Source organism: Aspergillus tanneri (genome assembly GCF_003426965.1).
Source record: "Aspergillus tanneri strain NIH1004 chromosome Unknown AapTan_3_pilon_pilon_pilon, whole genome shotgun sequence".
Taxonomy (NCBI): domain Eukaryota; kingdom Fungi; phylum Ascomycota; class Eurotiomycetes; order Eurotiales; family Aspergillaceae; genus Aspergillus; species Aspergillus tanneri.
Window position 1 is genome coordinate 2850616 of NW_022984630.1, and position 19840 is coordinate 2870455.

General features: G+C 47.4%; 9 protein-coding genes across 9 annotated transcripts; 5 read left to right on the top strand and 4 right to left on the bottom strand.

Moving 5' to 3' along the window:
* ATNIH1004_004731 (glycoside hydrolase family 47 protein) lies at positions 1-2030 on the bottom strand (the record flags this gene model as incomplete). Its single annotated transcript, XM_033569400.1, has 5 exons — positions 1-46; positions 133-390; positions 450-1007; positions 1065-1241; positions 1330-2030. 5 exons carry the CDS (start codon positions 2028-2030, stop codon positions 1-3), a joined length of 1740 nt encoding a protein of 579 aa, XP_033428206.1.
* A 1620-nt stretch (positions 2031-3650) lies between these two features.
* ATNIH1004_004732 (uncharacterized protein) lies at positions 3651-4541 on the top strand (the record flags this gene model as incomplete). The annotated part of the gene is made up of 1 exon (XM_033569401.1): positions 3651-4541. One exon carries the CDS (start codon positions 3651-3653, stop codon positions 4539-4541), a length of 891 nt encoding a protein of 296 aa, XP_033428207.1.
* Positions 4542-5163: 622 nt separating this feature from the next.
* Positions 5164-6069, bottom strand: CAM1 (calmodulin; the record flags this gene model as incomplete). The annotated part of the gene is made up of 6 exons (XM_033569402.1): positions 5164-5198; positions 5254-5466; positions 5526-5651; positions 5780-5795; positions 5897-5953; positions 6067-6069. The coding sequence occupies 6 exons, from the start codon at positions 6067-6069 to the stop codon at positions 5164-5166; spliced, it is 450 nt and encodes a 149-aa protein (XP_033428208.1).
* A 1227-nt stretch (positions 6070-7296) lies between these two features.
* ATNIH1004_004734 (t-SNARE syntaxin TLG2) lies at positions 7297-8671 on the top strand (the record flags this gene model as incomplete). Its single annotated transcript, XM_033569403.1, has 4 exons — positions 7297-7319; positions 7385-7917; positions 7986-8329; positions 8399-8671. The coding sequence occupies 4 exons, from the start codon at positions 7297-7299 to the stop codon at positions 8669-8671; spliced, it is 1173 nt and encodes a 390-aa protein (XP_033428209.1).
* Positions 8672-9235: 564 nt separating this feature from the next.
* ATNIH1004_004735 (CTD-interacting domain-containing protein) lies at positions 9236-10687 on the bottom strand (the record flags this gene model as incomplete). Its single annotated transcript, XM_033569404.1, has 5 exons — positions 9236-10080; positions 10129-10270; positions 10323-10381; positions 10438-10529; positions 10590-10687. 5 exons carry the CDS (start codon positions 10685-10687, stop codon positions 9236-9238), a joined length of 1236 nt encoding a protein of 411 aa, XP_033428210.1.
* A 466-nt stretch (positions 10688-11153) lies between these two features.
* On the top strand, positions 11154-12097 carry ATNIH1004_004736 (clathrin light chain CLC1; the record flags this gene model as incomplete). Its single annotated transcript, XM_033569405.1, has 4 exons — positions 11154-11193; positions 11247-11498; positions 11557-11653; positions 11746-12097. 4 exons carry the CDS (start codon positions 11154-11156, stop codon positions 12095-12097), a joined length of 741 nt encoding a protein of 246 aa, XP_033428211.1.
* A 572-nt stretch (positions 12098-12669) lies between these two features.
* CDC37 (Hsp90 co-chaperone CDC37) lies at positions 12670-14201 on the bottom strand (the record flags this gene model as incomplete). Its single annotated transcript, XM_033569406.1, has 2 exons — positions 12670-13174; positions 13243-14201. 2 exons carry the CDS (start codon positions 14199-14201, stop codon positions 12670-12672), a joined length of 1464 nt encoding a protein of 487 aa, XP_033428212.1.
* Positions 14202-14706: 505 nt separating this feature from the next.
* mdr2 (ATP-binding cassette permease mdr2) lies at positions 14707-17139 on the top strand (the record flags this gene model as incomplete). Its single annotated transcript, XM_033569407.1, has 3 exons — positions 14707-15909; positions 15964-16599; positions 16654-17139. 3 exons carry the CDS (start codon positions 14707-14709, stop codon positions 17137-17139), a joined length of 2325 nt encoding a protein of 774 aa, XP_033428213.1.
* Positions 17140-17580: 441 nt separating this feature from the next.
* ATNIH1004_004739 (nucleoside transmembrane transporter FUN26) lies at positions 17581-19004 on the top strand (the record flags this gene model as incomplete). Its single annotated transcript, XM_033569408.1, has 2 exons — positions 17581-17762; positions 17825-19004. 2 exons carry the CDS (start codon positions 17581-17583, stop codon positions 19002-19004), a joined length of 1362 nt encoding a protein of 453 aa, XP_033428214.1.
* Between the last annotated feature and the right edge of the window lie 836 nt (positions 19005-19840).

The following is a 19840-nucleotide window of genomic DNA, read 5'->3' on the forward strand; positions in this document are numbered from 1 at the left end:
TCAGGCGGCAGGAGATGGGCGCTTGAATGGATGTGCTTCAGTGTTTCTGCATCGAATGTTAGCTATGACTTCAATATACTTATCCACATAAAGACTAGAGAATTCCAGTGGAAATCATCCATGAGCACGTACAGGACATATTCATCTAGACTGACCATGTCTGGCTCGGAGAAGATAAGATAGAAGTACTTCAAAGTCTCTGCCAGCCAGAAACTTTCCATGTAATCCATTTGTTTTGTTTTGCGATCGCGCACATCGTCAATTGCCGCATGTCCATACTCTGCCCTTGTCATATGCTCGATGTTTTTGAACATTCGCCAGGCGGCATCCTGCAAGGATTTATCGCCTGTGATCCGATACATGATGAAGACAGACTCAATAGCCTCGGGTCTAAACATTGATTAACAGGCCTTGTCATGCTGTCCGCGAGACCCTGAACATGAACCTACCGTAGGTGATAACCAGCGTTGGGAATTCCATATATTCCTGGCTGAAGGCCATGGTCTTTAATGAGGGATTTGGCCAGCGAATGTGACTCTTCACTCGAGCCTTTCGCTAGATGATAGCGCAGATCTTGGTACCATTTCTTCTGATCCCACTTGCAATCGTCCATCTTCTTGCAAGCGCTGACATACATGATCTCTGGCATGATCCCTGTGGGCATAATATCATACGCCCAGATACAGCCGTCGGTTAATTTCCGTGCGATTGACAGGTCTTCCGGGCGATCAAACACTTTGGCACCAATACCTACTGTACCTCCAAGGTAACACTTGAGATGCTCTACCTGGGGATCGATTTTCTCTCGGCTGCGCGAGAATGTGGTGTAGATATTTCCCGGAAAGAGGATGTCTCTCCCATCTTTCGTCATAGCACGGAAAAGCAGTCGCTCCTTAATCGTTTCCATGGCGGTGTTATACATGTCGCGGAATTGATTTGTCTGGGCTCCGAGCAACATATGCTCCTTAGGAAGATATTCGTATGTGGAATCAGCCATTGCGCCTACGCTGAACCGATTATCTGAGAATACCATTTCCTCTGCGTTAAAAGTTATTGGCCATAACCCCGGAAGCTTGGTGTGTCGCTGGGAGTCCTCCAAAAGATCAGTGATTCTTTGGACGGCATCGAAGTACTTCGGGTCTCCTGTCAATTGGGACAGTCTCGTGAATTCCAAATTTAGCGAGCCTAGTTCGGCAAGAATGGTGCTTCGGCTTGGTTGGATGCCCATTCCTTCAGCAGTTCTATGGCTCAATTATTAGCGGTCTCTGGCTTCCTGTCAAAGAATAAAATACAGGGAAAAGAGGTTCCTTGGAATGGGCGGGTTCTTACCTAGTCCATTCCCAGCGAGCTTGGGGAATTCGATGACGAGTGTCGAATGAACTATACACCAGGTCTGCTACCTCAATTGCCTTCTTTAGAAGAATCGGATAGGTGCCATTGGTTAAATCATAGGCTCCTAGGAATCCTCCCAAGTATCGGATATTTGTTTCAAAGATATTGATGTAACCGGCACGGGTAGTCGTGAAATCTATTTGATTAAGTGCTTCTAGTGCTTCTTCGAACTCGTCCATCAAGCCCAGTATGACGAGCGAGTCAAGAGAATCGACTAAAGTAGCTCCCCATCCAGCAAATGTTTCCTTAAAGTCGCCGCTTAAAGGCGAGACTTCGTCACACAGCCACGCGCGCTCTCGATACCCTTTCCATGCGTGCCTAAACGCTTCTTTGACGGTATCCTGTTTCTTTATTCTTCTCCAACGGCCAAACCATGATTCTTTCGGGAAATCATGTTGTAATTTAGGGATGGGAGAGGGAGCAGCTGTTGGAAGAGGAATGTACTCGGAAACTGGCCATTTCTCGGGTCGTTTAGTCCAACGGATCTGGTCATGTAGTTTGAAAGCCTTCGGATGAAATTCATCGCGGTCGTTAGTATGCCGTGTCTGCTCGTCCTGCGGTAGACTCGAAAAAAGTATATATATAAGAAACAAGAGAACGAATGTCGGGAGAGCGTAGCTCCTTCGAGTTAATATCATAGTGCGAAGGGAAAATGGGAAACAAAAAGAACTAGGGGGAAAAAAGGACAATTAATGATTGTATTAGGCTGAATAGCAGAGTAGAGAATAGGGCTCTTTACGCGCCCTTGGTTATGATAATCTAGGGAAAGTATGACATCTGGTAAAAAAATATGTTCAATAGCACAACCAGAAGTTAATTGAGTGCTTCTCGCGTAAGAAGAGGAAGGAGTGGATAGGTTACGTTTCCAGATCTCCCGTCGACAGCCCTTCTCATCTAGGGGCAGGTGGCTTCAAGACATCATCACCCTACAGGGACCAAACGCACAATCCTGCGGCCAGAGCCGTCAGTGACTAAAGCGCCCCAGTGATCACCATCGTCCCTTGTTCACCTTTCCATTGATTGGCAAACGAATGCTGTCAGGAATCTTGGATGCAAAGGCCTAGTCATGATTTGGGTGTTCTAGGCAATGATGGGCATTGAGGAGCTCTGTAAGATTCCTAGCGTGGCTGAGGGTCTTGCCTGAGTCAGTAACAAGGAGTGCGCCCATTGCGTAAGCATGTGGTCTCTAAGCTGGATGAAAGTTTAGTTCCAACTAGGCTTTGCTATTATTTTTAACCGTTGACAGCCCAGCTATGTACCTGGTGTCAAGCGGCCCCCTAGTTGTCTCATCCCTAAGTCGTCCCGCGTCTTGGCGAATTGACGATAATTGTTCATCTCCATCAGATGCACTAATGTGATCTATCAACAAGTTAGTAATATGCGATATAGTGTGCTATTCCATGCTCAGGAATTATGCAATCATAAGTAGCATGCGAATCAGAGTTCTAAGATCGATGAAAACCAACTTGGACACCTAGACTGGAGTAAGGCTAACTATGTGGAGATAATTACTAAGTGATGTTGGGGCGCCTTAGGCTGTTTGCTCCGTTTGCTTTATTACAACTCCTAAGGCACCAGTAGATACCCGTGACAACTTTCATTATTGCCAAATGCAGCTATCTACGGGTTCAATGAATAACTAGCACTGAACAGCAAATAGCTACTGACCCAATCATTTCTCTTAATAATCAGCTCTATTGTTTCAGCATATCTCCCCACAGAGATCATGACTGATTAATTACATGGTCCACATGCTATGGTGTTCAATCCTACCAGTTGCTTCGCTTTGCAGATCATTCGCTAACATGTTATATAGATCTGATCTATGTCATCATTCATTGCGTTTTTGACCTAAATAACTCAGCCTGGCTTAGTTTAAATTTTTTTTACTTCTCGCTTCTTTATTTGCCTTCTTTCCTACTTTGTTCCTTCATTTGAGATACCCATCCCGTTTCCAACTTTCTGTTTTCAACCTCTGGTTGTTGGTTGATATCCAACCCAGCTGCCGGATCAAGAGCATAGCTTCCAGTCTACTTTACCTGATCTCACTGAATATTTTACCCAATATGCCTATTACAGGGTATACCAACAATGTGTACTTTTAACATAGTCAGACTACTAACCATGATGACAGGGTCTTCTTTGTGCCTTCAAATCCAAATGCGCCAACCGCCCTCGCAGTAGTGACAGAGCGTTTACACACTATTTTTGACGATGATCCCATCCCAGTAGGCCGTTGGGTCCTAGAACATAAACTGATGAGGGACACTCCGTCCTGTTTCCCGGCATCAGCATCCCAGCGGTCCACAAACCCAAAATACATGCAGTTTCTCTCCCTGTCCTACTACCAAGCCCACGGGTTCATTTACACATCCCAACCACCGGAGAAGTCTCATAACTCCAGTATGCCTAGTGCAGTCAATCCGGTTAACGCTACTACTGAGGCTACAACTTCCGGTGCACCAACAGCGGCTCCGTCACAGACGGCGGGCGCCGTTGCACCTGTCGCAGACAAGTCCCCCATGGTCATGACGACCGTACCGTTACCATCGTGCGGGAGCCTTTTTCAGCATTTTGTTTACGCTGCCCAACCATTCTGGTGCCATCGACACACCATCACGGTTCCTGGAGGAGCAGTTTACGACGTGGGCGATTTTCGGGTGAGAATCGGTGATGTGCGGCAAACGCTACCTACTGCGCGTGTTCGAGGCACCGTCATCGAGATCGAGTGGAGGGGTCCGTCGTTAATTACTTCAATCACTTCACAGTACGTCCGGTCAAGGAGAACGAATGGCCTCCTTATGGTTGGCGAGTTGGTGGACGACGACGATGACTCCGGGATTGATATTTCATTTGCGGATGGCATCGAGGAGGCAGATATCGACGCTGAATATGCAGCAACCACCATGCTTATCCGCGAATTCTGGGCTAAATTAGGCATCGAGGGAGCTCGAGAAGCAAGCCTCTTGCCGGACATTGGTAAAGAGGTCAAGGAACAACTGTACAAATTGAAGCAGCAACGGAAGCCTGAATCTCATACAATGACTAATGGAAAGCAGAGCGGGCAACAAGTAGAAGAAGATCCTGACCCGACAGCAGGAGTGGATGTGGCAAGGCAATTTATGGAGATTTTCAGATTCAACCGATGAGGACAAAAAAGTCTGGGGTGCGTTCCTTGTGATCTTTGAGCAGTACTTGTCTTAAATCCTCATGACCTAACTTAGCAAGACAGAGGGGATACTTAGATAGGAAATGAAGCCTTTGTAGAGACATAAGATCCCTGAGAATGGTACGGATCGGTAATAATAAACAGACGGAATGCAAAGAAAAAACCGTTGGTCAATTGTCATCAAGAGCAGCCAAATCTGCTACGAGTAATCATTGGACAAGTGCTAAAGACACATATGGGTAACACGAAGTGGTGTAAAAGATATGGACAATCGGTAAAAGACAACGGGAAGAGGAGTGGCACAAAGATGGCGAGCGAATTTAAGAAAAGAGGTCGGGCAAGCCAAGATATGTTCTGGGTTTCTAATTGGCACCAAGACATCCTCTTAGCCTGCTCGGCTCATAGTCTAAGTCCATCTGGCTCTACTTTCCCCCGGGGAAATGCACATTCGACGAGGCTACGCATAGCCAGTACAGCCGCAAACAGCTGCAGTCAAGAAGTTGACTACAGGCAACGGCAAGACTGAGATAGGATGTGATGGAATAAATTTCTTGGCTCCACCCCTTTCCACTATCAGTGCGCGAAATAGAAAGACAAATAGTTTATTTTTGCATCATGAGCTGGACAAACTCGTTGTCTGGGAGATCAATTAGCTTCATCTCAAGTAAAGGGTAAGACACGAGGCAACGTACAGTCAATCCGGCCATCGCCATCCTGGTCCGCCTCACGAATCATCTCGTCGACTTCGTCATCGGTAAGTTTCTCGCCGATGGAAGTCATGACATGACGCAACTCCGCGGCAGAAATGAAACCATTGTTGTCGCGATCGAAGACCTTGAAAGCTTCCCGGATTTCCTCCTCGGAATCAGTATCTTTCATCTTTCGGGCCATCATCGTGAGGAATTCTTTGACCGGTTAGCAGCAGATCTTCTCCCTTGCGGATTACGGTGTGCCCATCTCATACCAGGGAAGTCGATAGTGCCATTGTTGTCAGCGTCAACTTCGTTAATCATATCCTGCAACTCGGACTCGGAAGGGTTTTGGCCCAGCGAGCGCATAACAGTGCCCAGCTCCTTGGTGGTGATCTGGCCTGCACATTGATGAATTAGGTTGTAAGTATGATGTTGCGAGTCGACAAAAGTATAAGAAAAATTTATGAAAATGTAAAAAAGTCATTCGTGTGAGAGGAAATTTTAATGGGAGGAGTTTCGCACTAACCATCACCATCCTTGTCCTGTTCAGAGACAGGATATCCCATGTCAGCATATATTCGAGCAGAGTATCGGGGAATACACATGATTCCCATCATTATATAAGGATATTACGGTCACTTACAAACAGAGAGAAGGCCTCCTTGTATTCGGAGACCTGTTCTTCGGTCAAAGAGTCGGCCTGGGCATTGCGATGTCAGCAATTCAGCCCAGAATGTTGCCCGGATCTGCCCCGCAAGGCGGGGCAGTTTTCGATATCGCTAGGTAAGATAGAGGGGAAAGAAAACATCATACCATGATTAATATGGAATATAGATGGCTGACGGGCTAGAAATGATAAAGGGTGGAATTGGTGAGGATGTTGAGGGGGAAGAGTAGGTGGTGGTGGTTCAGCAGGAAGCCGATATTAGGTAGTGGGGGAGGGCGAGTGTTGTTTAAGGGGAAGCCGACCCAGGTCTCAATCATCAGAGTAATAATAACAATAAACGGAGGCCTGGTAAGGCGGTCGCAAGCGCCTGAAACGTGACCCGCAATGACCACCAAGTGCTCTGAACACCCTGGGCAAAAAGGCCTGTATCTCCTTCTCAGCCACCCTCAGCCACCCTCAGCCACTACATCTTTACGCCTGGTCGGTATCTATTATTACATTCATCGCCCCTTCGATGCTTCTGGCTATGGCTCTTAGTGGGTACTGTGTATGAGCCTATTATTACTTCTAAATATGGAAGACTTGCTGTGGATACCGGCAATAGAGTCTGCAGAGGAGGCATTAGTAGACTAAGCTAGAAGGCAACAGGTATTTCTGGTAGTGGTCAGTGAAGTCTGCTAGCAACGATCTGTGGAACTAAAGCGCCCTACAAATTTCAGGTGTAGATATACAGCATCTTGCAGGATCTTGAATCTCACAGTAGGTTCGCCCACCTGGTCGGCTGTGCATGTTGCAGCGGGATAAAAGCCAGCTAGAGGCCTCGGCATAGCTAAAATGCGGCATGAGTACCTAATCTAGGCACTATGTAGATTGGATCGATATGCCATGCGAAATCTTCAGGTAGACACAAGACCTTCAGGGCAAATTGATATAGATGAACAAGTTATACATAAGACAAAAAAGAGATAGACAATTTCCACATAGGTACTAGTCCCTAATACCGGCCTGACCGTACGAGGCCTGTAGAAATGATAAAAATGCCGTGTGGAAGTACTAATTACAGGACCGTTACGGCCTCTGACAACGCTTACCCCTAACTGGATTGGAGCCGCCCCCCCTTTCACGTGGGCCATCTTCGGAGAACATACGAAAGCACATATGTAGGTCCTATCGAGGATGTTTTATGTATAGCAACAGATCTATGCGACGATCGGCTTCGGTTTACGTTGTTTATGCTTATCTCACATCCGCTTAGCTTTCAAGGCTTGGTTCCTTGCTAGGTCTCGGCCTTAGAAGCTGGCCAACGATGATCAAGGCCGCCTAAAGGACAGGCGTCAAGACCACCGAAGCAATATCACTGCTCCCTGTCCTCCATAATGTGGCGTGACCGCACGAACTTGTATGCAATCGGTTCAATTATGGTTTAGTCTCTAGAGATAAACTAACTACCGTGGTGTTTTCTAGGTATATCTCCTACCGTCAGTCGTTCTCGCACCATCCGGCCAAGAAGCCACGTTATATCGGTTCAACAAATGGCTTCTCCGATATACCATCGCATCCAGAGGAAAGCAGGAGACTTATCGGGGACACTGGAGTGCTCGAAGATGATGGTGATGCAATCATTGAAATGGACGTCCTACCCCCGCGCTGGGTTGACGTACAGGACGAGGTGACAGAGTTGCTCGCGGACATTGCGCAGAAGTCTTCCCACTTAGACAAGCTACACCAAAAGCACCTTTTACCGGGATTTGGAGACGAAGAAGCGCGAAGACAAGAGGAAAGTGTCATTGAGCGATTTACACAAGAAATCACGCGCTCATTCCATGACTGTCAGAAAGCCATTCAGAAGATCGAGGTGATGGTGCGCGAGGCCAAACAACAGGGTGGAGTGAGTAATGGGGATGAAACGATGGCGAAAAACATTCAAATTTCTCTTGCTTCTCGAGTTCAAGAAGCAAGTGCTCGGTTTAGGAAGAAGCAAAGCACATACCTGAAAAGTAAGGCTAACCAACCACTCTCTTTGCTTCTGGGCTTGTCGAATAAGCTAACTGGGTATTTGCTGTAGAACTAAGAGGGCTGGAAGGTGTACCACAGCCCTTTGAACGCACACCAACATCTGTGCAGAACCCATACACAGACCCTTCGCTAATGGAATCCGATGCGGACAAGTCTTTTTCACAGTCCACCCTCATGCAAACATCGCAGCGACTTCCGGGCCAGAACGATGCCGCAATTCTGCAACGAGAAAGAGAGATTAATGACATTGCCAAAGGCATTATCGAATTGTCGGATATATTTCGCGAGTTACAAGCAATGGTCATTGACCAAGGGACCATGTTGGACCGAATAGACTATAATGTGGAAAGAATGGGCACCGAAGTCAAAGCTGCTGAGAAAGAGCTCAAAGTGGTATGTTATACTTCGCCATTGGATACTCTGATATGCCAAGCAATGAGCTAACAAATCATTCTAACCCAGGCTACCGGTTATCAACGACGGACGATTAAACGCAAAGTCCTTCTTCTACTAATCATTCTAGTCGCCGGCATGTTTATTTTATTGCTCATGAAGCCAAAGCGGCACAATTCTCTGAACCCAGAGCCCGCTCCTGCTCTACCGTCGCCTCAATCGAACGAACAATCCTCTAATGCTCTCCCTCGAAGTTTCGAGGCCGTCTATCGACGAAAGAGACATCCTTCTTTGAATCGGGCAACGAAGGGCAAGTGGGTTGATCCTGACATATATCGATAATTTGTATCATTGTTTCTTAGATACCATGAACCATTAATATTATATTCAGCCGGGTTAAAGGCCGATATACTTCAGTAAGAAGCCAGACATACTCATATGAAACACCACCTTTTAGCTCGCCGTTTGAAGGAAGTACTCCGTACTTATGGATTCCTCATGTTTGAATCATAGGGTATAGCTTCATCGCCCACAGCCATCATGGTATGCTCCAGTAATGACAAGGTATTCGGTTAGAATAGATGTTCAATACTCTGTTCGCCATATAGATGAAATCAGCCACGATACATAGTATCGAAGTCTCCACCCAGTAGCGTAAAATTGTAAGGTGTGTACCCCACATCATATTTAAAAAGGAAAAAAAAAAAAAAAAACTACATGGGCGACCAAGCGTATGAGTAGCAAAGTCGCTCGGCCAGAACGAATACCAGGACAAGAGACTAATAAATGACAGAACGTACAGAAAAAGATGAAATGAAAGTAAACGAAAATGCCTCGCCAACAATTGAAAGCAACGTAACCTAGCAGCATAACTAGCAACCAACCAATACAAGAGTTGCTACTACTCTATTGTGCAGTACCCTCCTGCTTTAGCAACTCCGCAACATCAGCGTCCAGGTCACCGGCTGCAAATTGAGCGTAATCTTCCTCTCCGTGAGTGACTTTGCGCTTTTTAGCATAGAGTCCGTTCGAACTATCCTGCTGTATGTCACTATGAATAGCCGAAGAGAGGTCTGCACCGGGAACAGAAGCACCCGCGGGATATGTGAAACCCGCCAATGTGAATGTTGCAGTAGCCTGAGGATCATCTTCTACACCCTCCTCGGGCCGCTGCTTGGGAGATCCGACAGGTGTGAGAGCTTCCACAGGTGGCGGGGTTAAAGCCTCGACCTCTGGACGAGAAACTGTTTCTCCCCCGTTGCTGGGGTCGCCAACATTGGGAGAAGGCGAATTCTCAGCAGACAGGCCCCTCATGATTCCATCCTCTACTTCCCGTTTCTTTCCCTCAGTTTCTAGCTTTCTCTCGGACAATTGCGTAGCCAATGACTGTTCTTTCGACAACGCCGAACGATTCGTCTCAAGCAGTTTCTCAAGACCATCAATTAGGGCAGTCCTTGACTTAATAACCTCAGACACTAGGCTCTCGGCATTGGCAAGTGCCTTCAACAACTGACTGAGGCGTGCAGCGTGTACAGGTGGTGTCGGCAGTGGGACGCTAGGATCGTGCATCTTATCGTATTCCGTATTAGCTGCTGTAGCAGAGCCACTTGAAGCAACCATAGCTTTAGAAAGAGCCACTTGCAAAGGAACAAGAGGCTGAAGCTCAGCTGGAGTACCTGATCCAGATGGGCTCGAAAAAAGAGATCCGCCTAAGAGTGGCTTTTTACCGGTGGAGCGTGATTTATCGATTTCTGTGGCGTGGTGAGCGAGTTGCTTTGTAGAAAAATAAGCAATCTTACCATCCACACGAGATTCTACAGCTTCCTGGATTGGTAGCTCAAAAATTGATCGTTGCCTCCACACTTCTACCACTCGTCTGAGCTTCTGCTGGATGTCATTTGAAGCGCCTTTGTACGCAGTAGACACGGCTTCTGCTATGATCTTGTGTTTATTAGCCTATGATTCCCCTTTTCCACTTGAGGGGAACACGTACCGGCGAGAATGCAATGAGGAAATCGTCCTTCCGTCGTGCTCTTGACTGTTGCGCAACCTCTAGGTTTTTTCTTTGTCAACTTCGACTCAACATCGACGGTGGGATCAAGTGGTACCATTTGCCAGATAGATTAAATTCAATCGCTTCGGAGCAGGTGAGTCGCGAAGTTTCTGCAGCCAAAGTTGCGCCGTTCGTTCAGCATGCCGTCTGATATTTCAAGGAAAGGTTAGTATTGTTACGGCTATATATAGACAGCTGTTCACTAACCTGTGAAACATGACCCATTGCGCGACAGTGACAATGCCCTCTTGCGTCTCGTTAAGTGCAGAGAGCTTTGCCTTGACAGCATCATCTGTGTATGCCATATTATCTGTACAGATATAGAATACAAGTGTATGTTTGGACGTCCTCCAAAGGAATACTAAGACTGAAGCTTCTATGAGAACTGTCCTGCTAGTAAGGCACCTAAGCTGGAGAGTTTTGCTAGTCACTTACATTGATAACAATTAGAATCTCTGATAAAATTAAGATGAAGGATCCCACACCAGATGCCTAGACTATGTTAATCAAATAAGACCTGCTGAGAGTCTGTCACGCCTGTGGTGGCTTGTCGAAGTGAATCAAGCTTGTCTGTCGCACTCAGTCTTTTAGCTTGCTCACCGCCCAGGGCGGCAGAATCCGTTCCCCCAGCTCCATTGCTCCATTGGCGCCTCTTCTAGATGCCAGCTGGAGCCTCACATTCCTGTCAGGTCTCCTTTCTTCATCCCATTGATTCAAGAACTCCTCATTTATCAGAAACGGTGTTGACACGGAAACAGTTTCTTAGTTATCATGGCAGATCGTTTCCCTTCTTTGGAAGACTTCTCTGCGGGTTAGTGACCTACGTTAATTAGTTCCTCTCCCGTGATACTAACTGTTTTCCAGGTCAAACCGAAGTTGTCAACACCAACGGAGCGTCAAACGAGAATGATTTTCTAGCCCGCGAAAGAGCAGTCTTGGGTGACGATGCGGAACAATTTGCTACTTCCCAAGATCACGTTGCTACCTCCGAGGATGTAGATAATGGTGATGACTTGTTGGGTGGTGCAGAGGATGCTCCGTTTGGCGGTGTTGCTCGCGAGGAGATCTCAGGTTTCGAATCGTCATTCCCGGCTATCGAGACACAAAACGAGGCAAGTACTCACTAATTATATGAAAATGACACTACTAATTTGCACCCCCTTTTAACAGCAAGTTGCACCTGGCGGCACCATCACCGGAACCGGTGCTCCCTTCCCACCCACTGGCTATTCGAGCTACCAAGATCCCGAAGAGGAATCCGAACCCATCAAGTATGGACCTCTATAACCCCCGTTTCCATTCTATGATTACCTCGCGTCGCCGCTCAAATATAAACAGCGATCTAATCTCGATTGCACTGCAGGGAATGGCGTGAGAAGCGTGATGTGGAAGTCAGCCGACGTGCAGAGATCTCTGAGGAAAAGAAGAACTCGACTATTCAAAAGGCTAGAGAGGACATTGATGACTTTTACGTCTCGTACAACAACAAAACTGACAAGCTGCGCGCCCAGACACGCGCAGAGGCCGAACAATTCCTCGCTAATCGGGAAGACACATCATCGGGGGGCACCAGCTGGGAACGTATTGCGAAACTGGTTGACATATCTGGAAAGGGAACCAAGGGTGGTGCCAGTGGATCTGGTAAGGAGCGTTTCCGTGAATTGCTTCTTGATTTGAAGAAGGATCAGAATGCACCCGGGGTCAGTGGGGTCTAAACCCAATCTTGGTATGACTGCACCTCAAAATATGGGCTGAGAACATGGGACGAAAAGAAGCGACTAATGAGAGTGTTCCTTTTCCCTTGGTTTCTCTATATTCCAGCGCCTTTTATCATGACCACCACCATTATATCCCCCTTCGCCTCTAGGTGCTTGTCATTTCTGTCAACTGAAACCGTATTTTGTTATGCATGCTTGATATTTGCCCAGTCTTCTTGACGGTTGCGATCACCTTCAACTTTTCCTGTTCATCCTATTATTCTTTCTATCTCCTGTGTCTTTCTACTCTATAAACTCTTTCTCTTTAATGTTATGTAGGTAAATAACGCATGCTGTTCCCTTCCATACTATACTGTAGGCATATCCAACTTATCTAGCCCCATGCATAAGATCAGACGAGTAGATTCAAAAAGTATTGTTCGATGCAAGGGTTAACTATACAACGTATATAGGTATTCATGATTTAGACATAACGGGGTGATTAATAGGACATCATTTGGGCTCATGCCAGAAAAGCAAAAGACAGACTGCTATCAAGGCTTCAAGGTAGCCAAAGACATTTTGTGTACTTAGTCCAGCTCGGTAATGTCACCACCAGGCTCTCCTATTTCTTCAGTCTTCTTCTCCTTTTTGCTTTCGGCCTCAATCTCCTCCAACTTCTTCTTGCCCTCCTCGGTGGTTGCGTCCACGATGCCTTCTTCAAGACTGAGCATACCGCTTTGTCCAAGCTTTTCTACAACATCTTCCGCTTCGTCCACGCCCATATTTCCAAGGACTTTGTTGACCTCATCTAGGGAGTCTGAAGCCAAGGCCACTTGCAATTCTTTCGAGAAAGAGTCGAATATCTTACGAGCTTCGATCTCGACCTCTTCGGTGCTATCTGCCGACGGGATATTAATAGTAATCTTGGTGTTCGGATCAACTGCATGTAGTTGTATTTGCTCCACTCCGGCGTGGTCATTAGAGGCAGAGCTATCCTTAGCGAGTTCCGCAGCGCGAGTTTTGATTTTATGGTAGGTTTCAGTGACATCATTCTGGAAAAGTGTTGCTGCTTGGTGATCCTTTGTCGTGATGCTATATGAGAGTTTGACGTTAGCTTCCCTTTTGTTCTATCCTCAATTGAATGGCTTGTGTTTGATTACCGCTTGAAGAACAATGAAATTCCATCACGGCCCAGAGAACGACAGTACTGCAGCAGTAGTCCTTGATGAACGCATTGGCGAGCATAATCATCATTGCCCACCATCTGGCTGTTGAAAGCTTCAACCAATAACCCATCGGTCTCTTTTTCCGCGACAATTTGATGGTTCTCAGAAATAAACTGATGCAAGGCTCGATAATCGTTGCGGCTGATCTTTGCAAAACGCTTAGCAAGGTCACTGGCCTTGATATCCTCCGGATCTACTTCCCCGTCATCATCATCACCAGCCTTCTGTGAGGAATCCTGAGTCACTGATGCGGGGTTCAAGAGTTCAACAGATTCTTTCTGGGCAGTTTTGCTCGTAGAAGCATCCGGTTTAGCCACATGGGATGTATCAAATCCAGTATGCAGCATGTCACTTGTGATTTTGCTGCCTTCTTCTTTCTCAAGCTGAGCAAGTCTTTCCAACAACTCCTTCTGTAGTCCTTGCACCTTATCCTTGTGTTCTTGTACACCTTTGATGTAAGCCTGGGAAAGGCTTTCCGCGCTGACATCACCCATCTCCTTTTTGACCTGGTCCACCAGAGAGCTCATCATTTGGGAATACTTTGGCTGTTCTTTCACCTGCACGTGAACACCTTCCGGCGCTGGAGGAGGTTGATCCTCGGCGGGGTTACTTGCAGTTTCCATGAGAGCCTGGAACACCAATTCCTCGGGGTTTTTTGAACCCTCGTGCTGCCGCAGGGATGCAAGAAGTTTATCAATGCGTGAGAGGAGACCATTGTTAATGATACGCTCGTACTTCAAGGTCTCGATTTCGTGTCGCCGCTGTATGCGCTGCTGGTGGATCTGAGACTGTTTAGCCCGGATGAAAGAGCGTTTATCGACATTGGGATGGACTTCAATGTCCGAATCATCGGACAGCTCGAGAGCGTCCCATTTGCTGTAATCGAGGACCATTTTGGAACACAAAGGCCGTAGCTTGTTAGAGGGGTAGCACAGGTGGAGTACAAAATAATAGTTAGATGGAAGAAAAGTGTCCGATGGGCAGAGATGAGAGAGAATATAGTATGAGATTGGTTTAGCATAAACCGCTTGGCATCTGCCTCTGCATCAAACTGCGAGCTATTTATTCCAGCCTAAGCTTAGCCCGTGTTCATATCGTAGCATGTATCGAAAGTCATCGATCTGCTTCGATGGCGCGGAACCTCGTGGCAAGCGGTGTCCTGTGGCAGAATAAACGCCGACCACTCCGAACGGCAATTGTCGGATTTGTCTGACGCAGTTGCATCCGCTTGTTTCGCTTCGGACATTCTGCTGTGCCGTGTCAATTTCCCGGCTAGCTGTTGGTATATGCGGACATGAATACGATCAGACCAATTTTCTTCCAATGAGATATGGCAATGTGTTATAACCCGTGACAGTATTCTGAATAGTCGGCCGATTCCGCTTCTTTGATTCCGCAATGCGCGGAGTCAGGGTGCTTGCTTCTTGGGCTCCAGGGGTTACTGCAGGGCAACTCGCTCGGCAGAGAGCAGGAGTCTTAAAAAATCTTTACCCTGGTACTCAAGCCCCTGCATTCGCGTTTGGTTCTCATAGTAACCAGTGTCGCCCGTTTTCTATCGTCTCCGGTGTGCGCAACAGTTGCAACAATCGCAGTGTCTCGACTTTGCTTTACAACGATGCCAGATTCATACGATCATTTCAAAACATACGGCTTTATACCTCCACTCCGCGTCTACTAGAGGACAAAGCGACGAACGCTACGCAAAGGGGTCAGAAGAACTCCCAGGACAAGGAAGATGAGGAAGTCGATAAGGGCTTTGAATTATCGGAAAGGGCAGCCCAGGCAGCTCAGGTCAACTTTCGGGCAAAGCTAGCCAAGGATGGAGCGTCCGGAAAAAAGTCCGGTTTTCGAGAGATCTGGAGACTTCTGTCCATTGCGCGACCAGAGGCCAGGAAGCTTGGATTGGCATTTATGTTTCTGCTGATTTCTTCGTCCATCACCATGTCGATTCCGTTCTCTATTGGTAAAATCATGGATGCGGCAACGAAATCGACAAGTGAGGGCGGGGATGAGCTTTTCGGACTAAGCATTCCAATGTTCTATGGCGCACTAGCTGGGATCCTTACACTGGGAGCTGCGGCGAACTATGGACGTATCATTATTTTGCGCATCGTTGGAGAACGCATTGTTGCCAGACTTCGGTCGAAGCTTTTCCGTCAGACCTTTATACAGGATGCGGAGTTCTTTGATGCCAATCGAGTTGGTGACTTGATCTCTCGTCTGAGCTCAGATACCATCATCGTTGGCAAAAGTATTACGCAGAACTTGTCGGATGGTCTGAGGGCGGGAGTCAGTGGTGCTGCAGGGTTCGGTTTGATGGCATACGTCAGCCTTAAACTGTCCAGCATCTTGGCTCTACTACTCCCTCCAATAGGCCTCGGTGCTTTTTTCTACGGCAGAGCTATCAGAAATCTAAGTCGCCAGATCCAGAGAAACTTGGGAAGTCTGACCAAAATTGCTGAGGAGCGTCTAGGAAATGTGAAAACTAGCCAGTCATTTGCAGGGGAAGTCATCGAGGTTAACCGTTATAACAACCAAGTCCGCAAAATTTTTGATCTTGGAAAGAAGGAATCTGTGATCAGCGCGACCTTCTTTAGCTCTGTACGTATTAATGTCTGCCGAAATTTACGGTCCATGCAATCTGACCTGTTTTAGACCGGGTTTATGGGTAACATGACGATATTGGCCCTCCTTTACGTTGGCGGGGGAATGGTTCGGACCGGTGCTATAAGCATTGGAGAATTGACATCATTTTTGATGTACACTGCCTATGCAGGCTCCAGCATGTTCGGCCTGTCCAGCTTCTATTCCGAATTAATGAAAGGAGTTGGAGCAGCCAGCCGGCTTTTCGAGTTACAAGACCGTGAACCGACGATCTCTCCCACAAAGGGTACAAAAGTTGAATCTGCACGTGGTCCTATTAGATTCGAGAATGTGTCCTTCAGCTATCCCACACGGCCGGCGGTTCCCATTTTCAAAGATCTGGATTTTGAAATCCCGCAGGGAACCAATGTTGCCATTGTTGGGCCTTCAGGGGGAGGCAAATCGACTATTGCTTCCATTCTACTCCGCTTCTATAATCCTACAGAGGGCAAGGTTTTGATTGACGGGAAAGATATCGGTGCCATGAATGCCAAGTCTCTCCGGAGAAAGATTGGTGTGGTCTCGCAGGAGCCGGTCCTTTTCTCGGGAACAATTGCCGAAAATATATCTTATGGGAGCCCGCGGGCAACCAGGTCGGAGATCGTTGCAGCCGCCCGGAAAGCGAACTGCCAATTCATCAGTGACTTCGTAAGTGCCGCCTGTCGGTTTTGAGCTTGTGTCTACGTCTAACCTTCTATTAAGCCGGATGGTCTCGACACCCAAGTGGGACCTCGAGGTGCTCAACTCTCCGGTGGGCAGAAGCAGCGCATTGCCATTGCCCGTGCTCTGATTAAGGACCCTGATATTTTGATCCTCGATGAAGCAACTTCCGCACTTGACGCGGAGTCAGAGACTCTAGTCAATAGCGCTCTTGCCGCCCTTCTTCGTGGGAATAACACGACCATCAGTATCGCCCATCGACTCTCCACCATTAAACGATCCGATACCATCATTGTCCTTGGTCCTGACGGAAAGGTGGCCGAGCACGGCTCCTATGAAGAATTGAGTTCTCGTCCCGACGGTGCTTTTACGAAATTAATGGAGTGGCAAATGAGTGGTGGTGAAGCGTCGCAACCGCCGCAGAGTACTCCTATCAGTCCAGTGACAGCAGAGAAACTGTGGGACCTACAGAAGGACGAGGAGGTAGATATAGATGAAACCAGCGAGAATCTACAGAAGAGCGCATAAGGACCCCGGTAGAACCCGGGCTTTGTGCTTGTCTTTACTCTGTTCTTGTTTTGGGGCATTGTAGAGTATTGTGTTCTGTGCCTATACATTTTTTTGATTGATGTATCTAGCTCTGTGACTAGATTGTCACCCCTTTAGAGGATTGCTTTTCTTGAAATGTGGTATAAATATATAATAAACTAATCTCCACTTGATTAACACGTCTGTTCAACCCAGAGAACAGTAACTATGAAGATCATCCACTGATGTGTAAGCGGGACCCACGAAGTGCTTGGCGATCCTTGCCTCTTTATCGGTTTCAGATTACCTCCCACTCCTCTACAACAAACTCGCTTTACTTCATTCTCTGTCTCGTGCTCGATAATGGACTGACTTCGTCGGTTCCTTCGTCCCGTTTCTACCGACAGGAAGGGACTATTTCATATCCACCAAATCACCAAAATGAATCGTATCCGCCAATGGGCTTCTACTCCTTCACCGGAGTATGAGCCAATCGAGCATCCAGCCGACGCCAATAACGAGGATCAGCAGTCTATTTCCTCGCAAAATCAACCGGTTCCAGGCTTCTCCAGGTTTGAATATGGAGTCTTCCTTCTCCTGGGAGTGTCTATGCTGTGGGCCTGGTATGTCTTTTACCTCGCCAACGCTCAACTACTAGAGCGTAACTAAATTCCCTATCTACTAGGAACATGTTCCTTGCTGCTGCGCCATATTTCCATCGCCGTTTCGAATCAAATGACTGGGCCGCTACCCACTACCAATCCTCCATTCTGACCGTGTCGACAATAACTAATCTCGGCTCGGTATTTATCCTTGCGAGGCTACAGAAGGGGGCGTCATACCCGAAACGAATCAACATTTCAATACTCATCAATATCGCCGTTTTCACCCTGCTCGCTTTCTCGACAGTCATCGCGAAGCATGTCTCCGTTAGCACGTATTTCGGCTTCCTGTTGGTCATGGTATTCGGGGCCAGCCTAGCCACGGGGATCAACCAAAACGGTGTCTTTGCTTACGTCTCCGGGTTCGGAAGAGAGGAATACACCCAGGCCATTATGGCCGGCCAAGGCGTTGCAGGAGTCCTACCCTGCATTGTCCAGATTCTCTCTGTCCTGGCCGTGCCCGAGAAAAAGGGAGACGACCAGCCGGAAATACCCCAGGAATCATCCAAGTCAGCATTCTTTTATTTCATCACCTCTGCTGCGGTCTCCTTTTCAGCCCTGGTCGCCTTCCTTGCTCTCGCCAAACGCCGATCCCACCACTACCCAGCTCCCGACCTATTCGCCGACCAAGCAGATGACTGTACTTCCGACCACTCCCCCAGCAAAACCATCAGCCTGTGGGTTCTCTTCAAGAAACTCCGTCTCATGGCCCTTGCCGTCTTCCTCTGTTTTGCCATCACCATGATATTCCCCGTGTTCACCGCCGAGATCGAATCTGTTCATGATCCATCCGACCGCTCTCGCATGTTCGAGCCGCCTGTCTTTGTGCCCCTGGCGTTCTTCTTTTGGAACGTCGGCGACCTGATCGGTCGAATATCAGTTATCATCCCCCAACTTTCATTAGCCCATCGTCCGTTGGCGCTATTCCTGCTTGCTATCGGTCGTGTCGTCTTCATCCCTCTCTATCTCGTATGCAATATCCGCGGGCGGGGAGCTGCGGTGGAAAGCGACTTCTTCTACCTCTTTATCGTACAGCTCCTGTTTGGCGTCTCAAATGGATACCTCGGTAGTAGCTGTATGATGGGCGCCGGCCACTGGGTATCGGAGGATGAACGGGAACCTACCGGTGGATTTATGGGTTTGATGCTCGTCGGTGGACTGACTGCAGGAAGCCTCCTCAGCTTCTTTGTTTCTAGTGCTTGATGATCATGTAGATTGCTACCATATGGAAATTGTATAGACCAGGACAGAACAGATAGAAATTTAATAAATTTCCCACCAATACCCTTAACGAAGTCGTTTCCCAACAGTCATATCTACCGTGCCCTATCTCATCTTAGAACGCCTTAAAGAGAGTGAACCAGCGACTGGGAAGAGAAATCAATCATCTCCTCTGTCCCGCCATCCGTCCAGGAGGAAAGGGTTGTACTCATCACTCCAACTGTCATTCGCCGGTCAGAGAACCGCACAATCAGCAGAGTATCGTCTGACCGTATCAAGAGTATCATGGAGATGGTGTTTAAGAGCAGCAAGTGCCCGGTTCATCTTGATCTTGGTTTGATTCTGGTTTGCCGGTGTGGTAGATGTATATATGACTGTGAGTCCTGGTGTGCATCATACAAGCAGTAGTGGAGTCGGATTGGTTATGAGAATGAGGCATTTTTATGATATTTTAGGATATTTTCAATATCCTTGTGAATAGAGTAGGTTGGATATCCTAGGTTTGGACGATGTCAAGCCATGGATGGATATGTATCCTCGCTGGATGTGACCGGGTTCACTGTAATGGAACTCGGGGCTTACTCTATCTTCTATTTCCCCACCTTTTGTCCATTTCCCTTAGTTTTGAAAGCTTAGGTTAATAGAACTACTAGATATAGAAAGGAAGCCTGATCGTGTCGGTAGAAGCAATGCCTTTGATCTAGCGTACCCTATCACTAGGTCGACAAGTAAGTTACGCCTAGCAAAATTATGCCAGTTCAAGTCAACCCACCCTAAGAATGTCATTGCAACTAAAGGGAGGGGATGACCACTAAAGA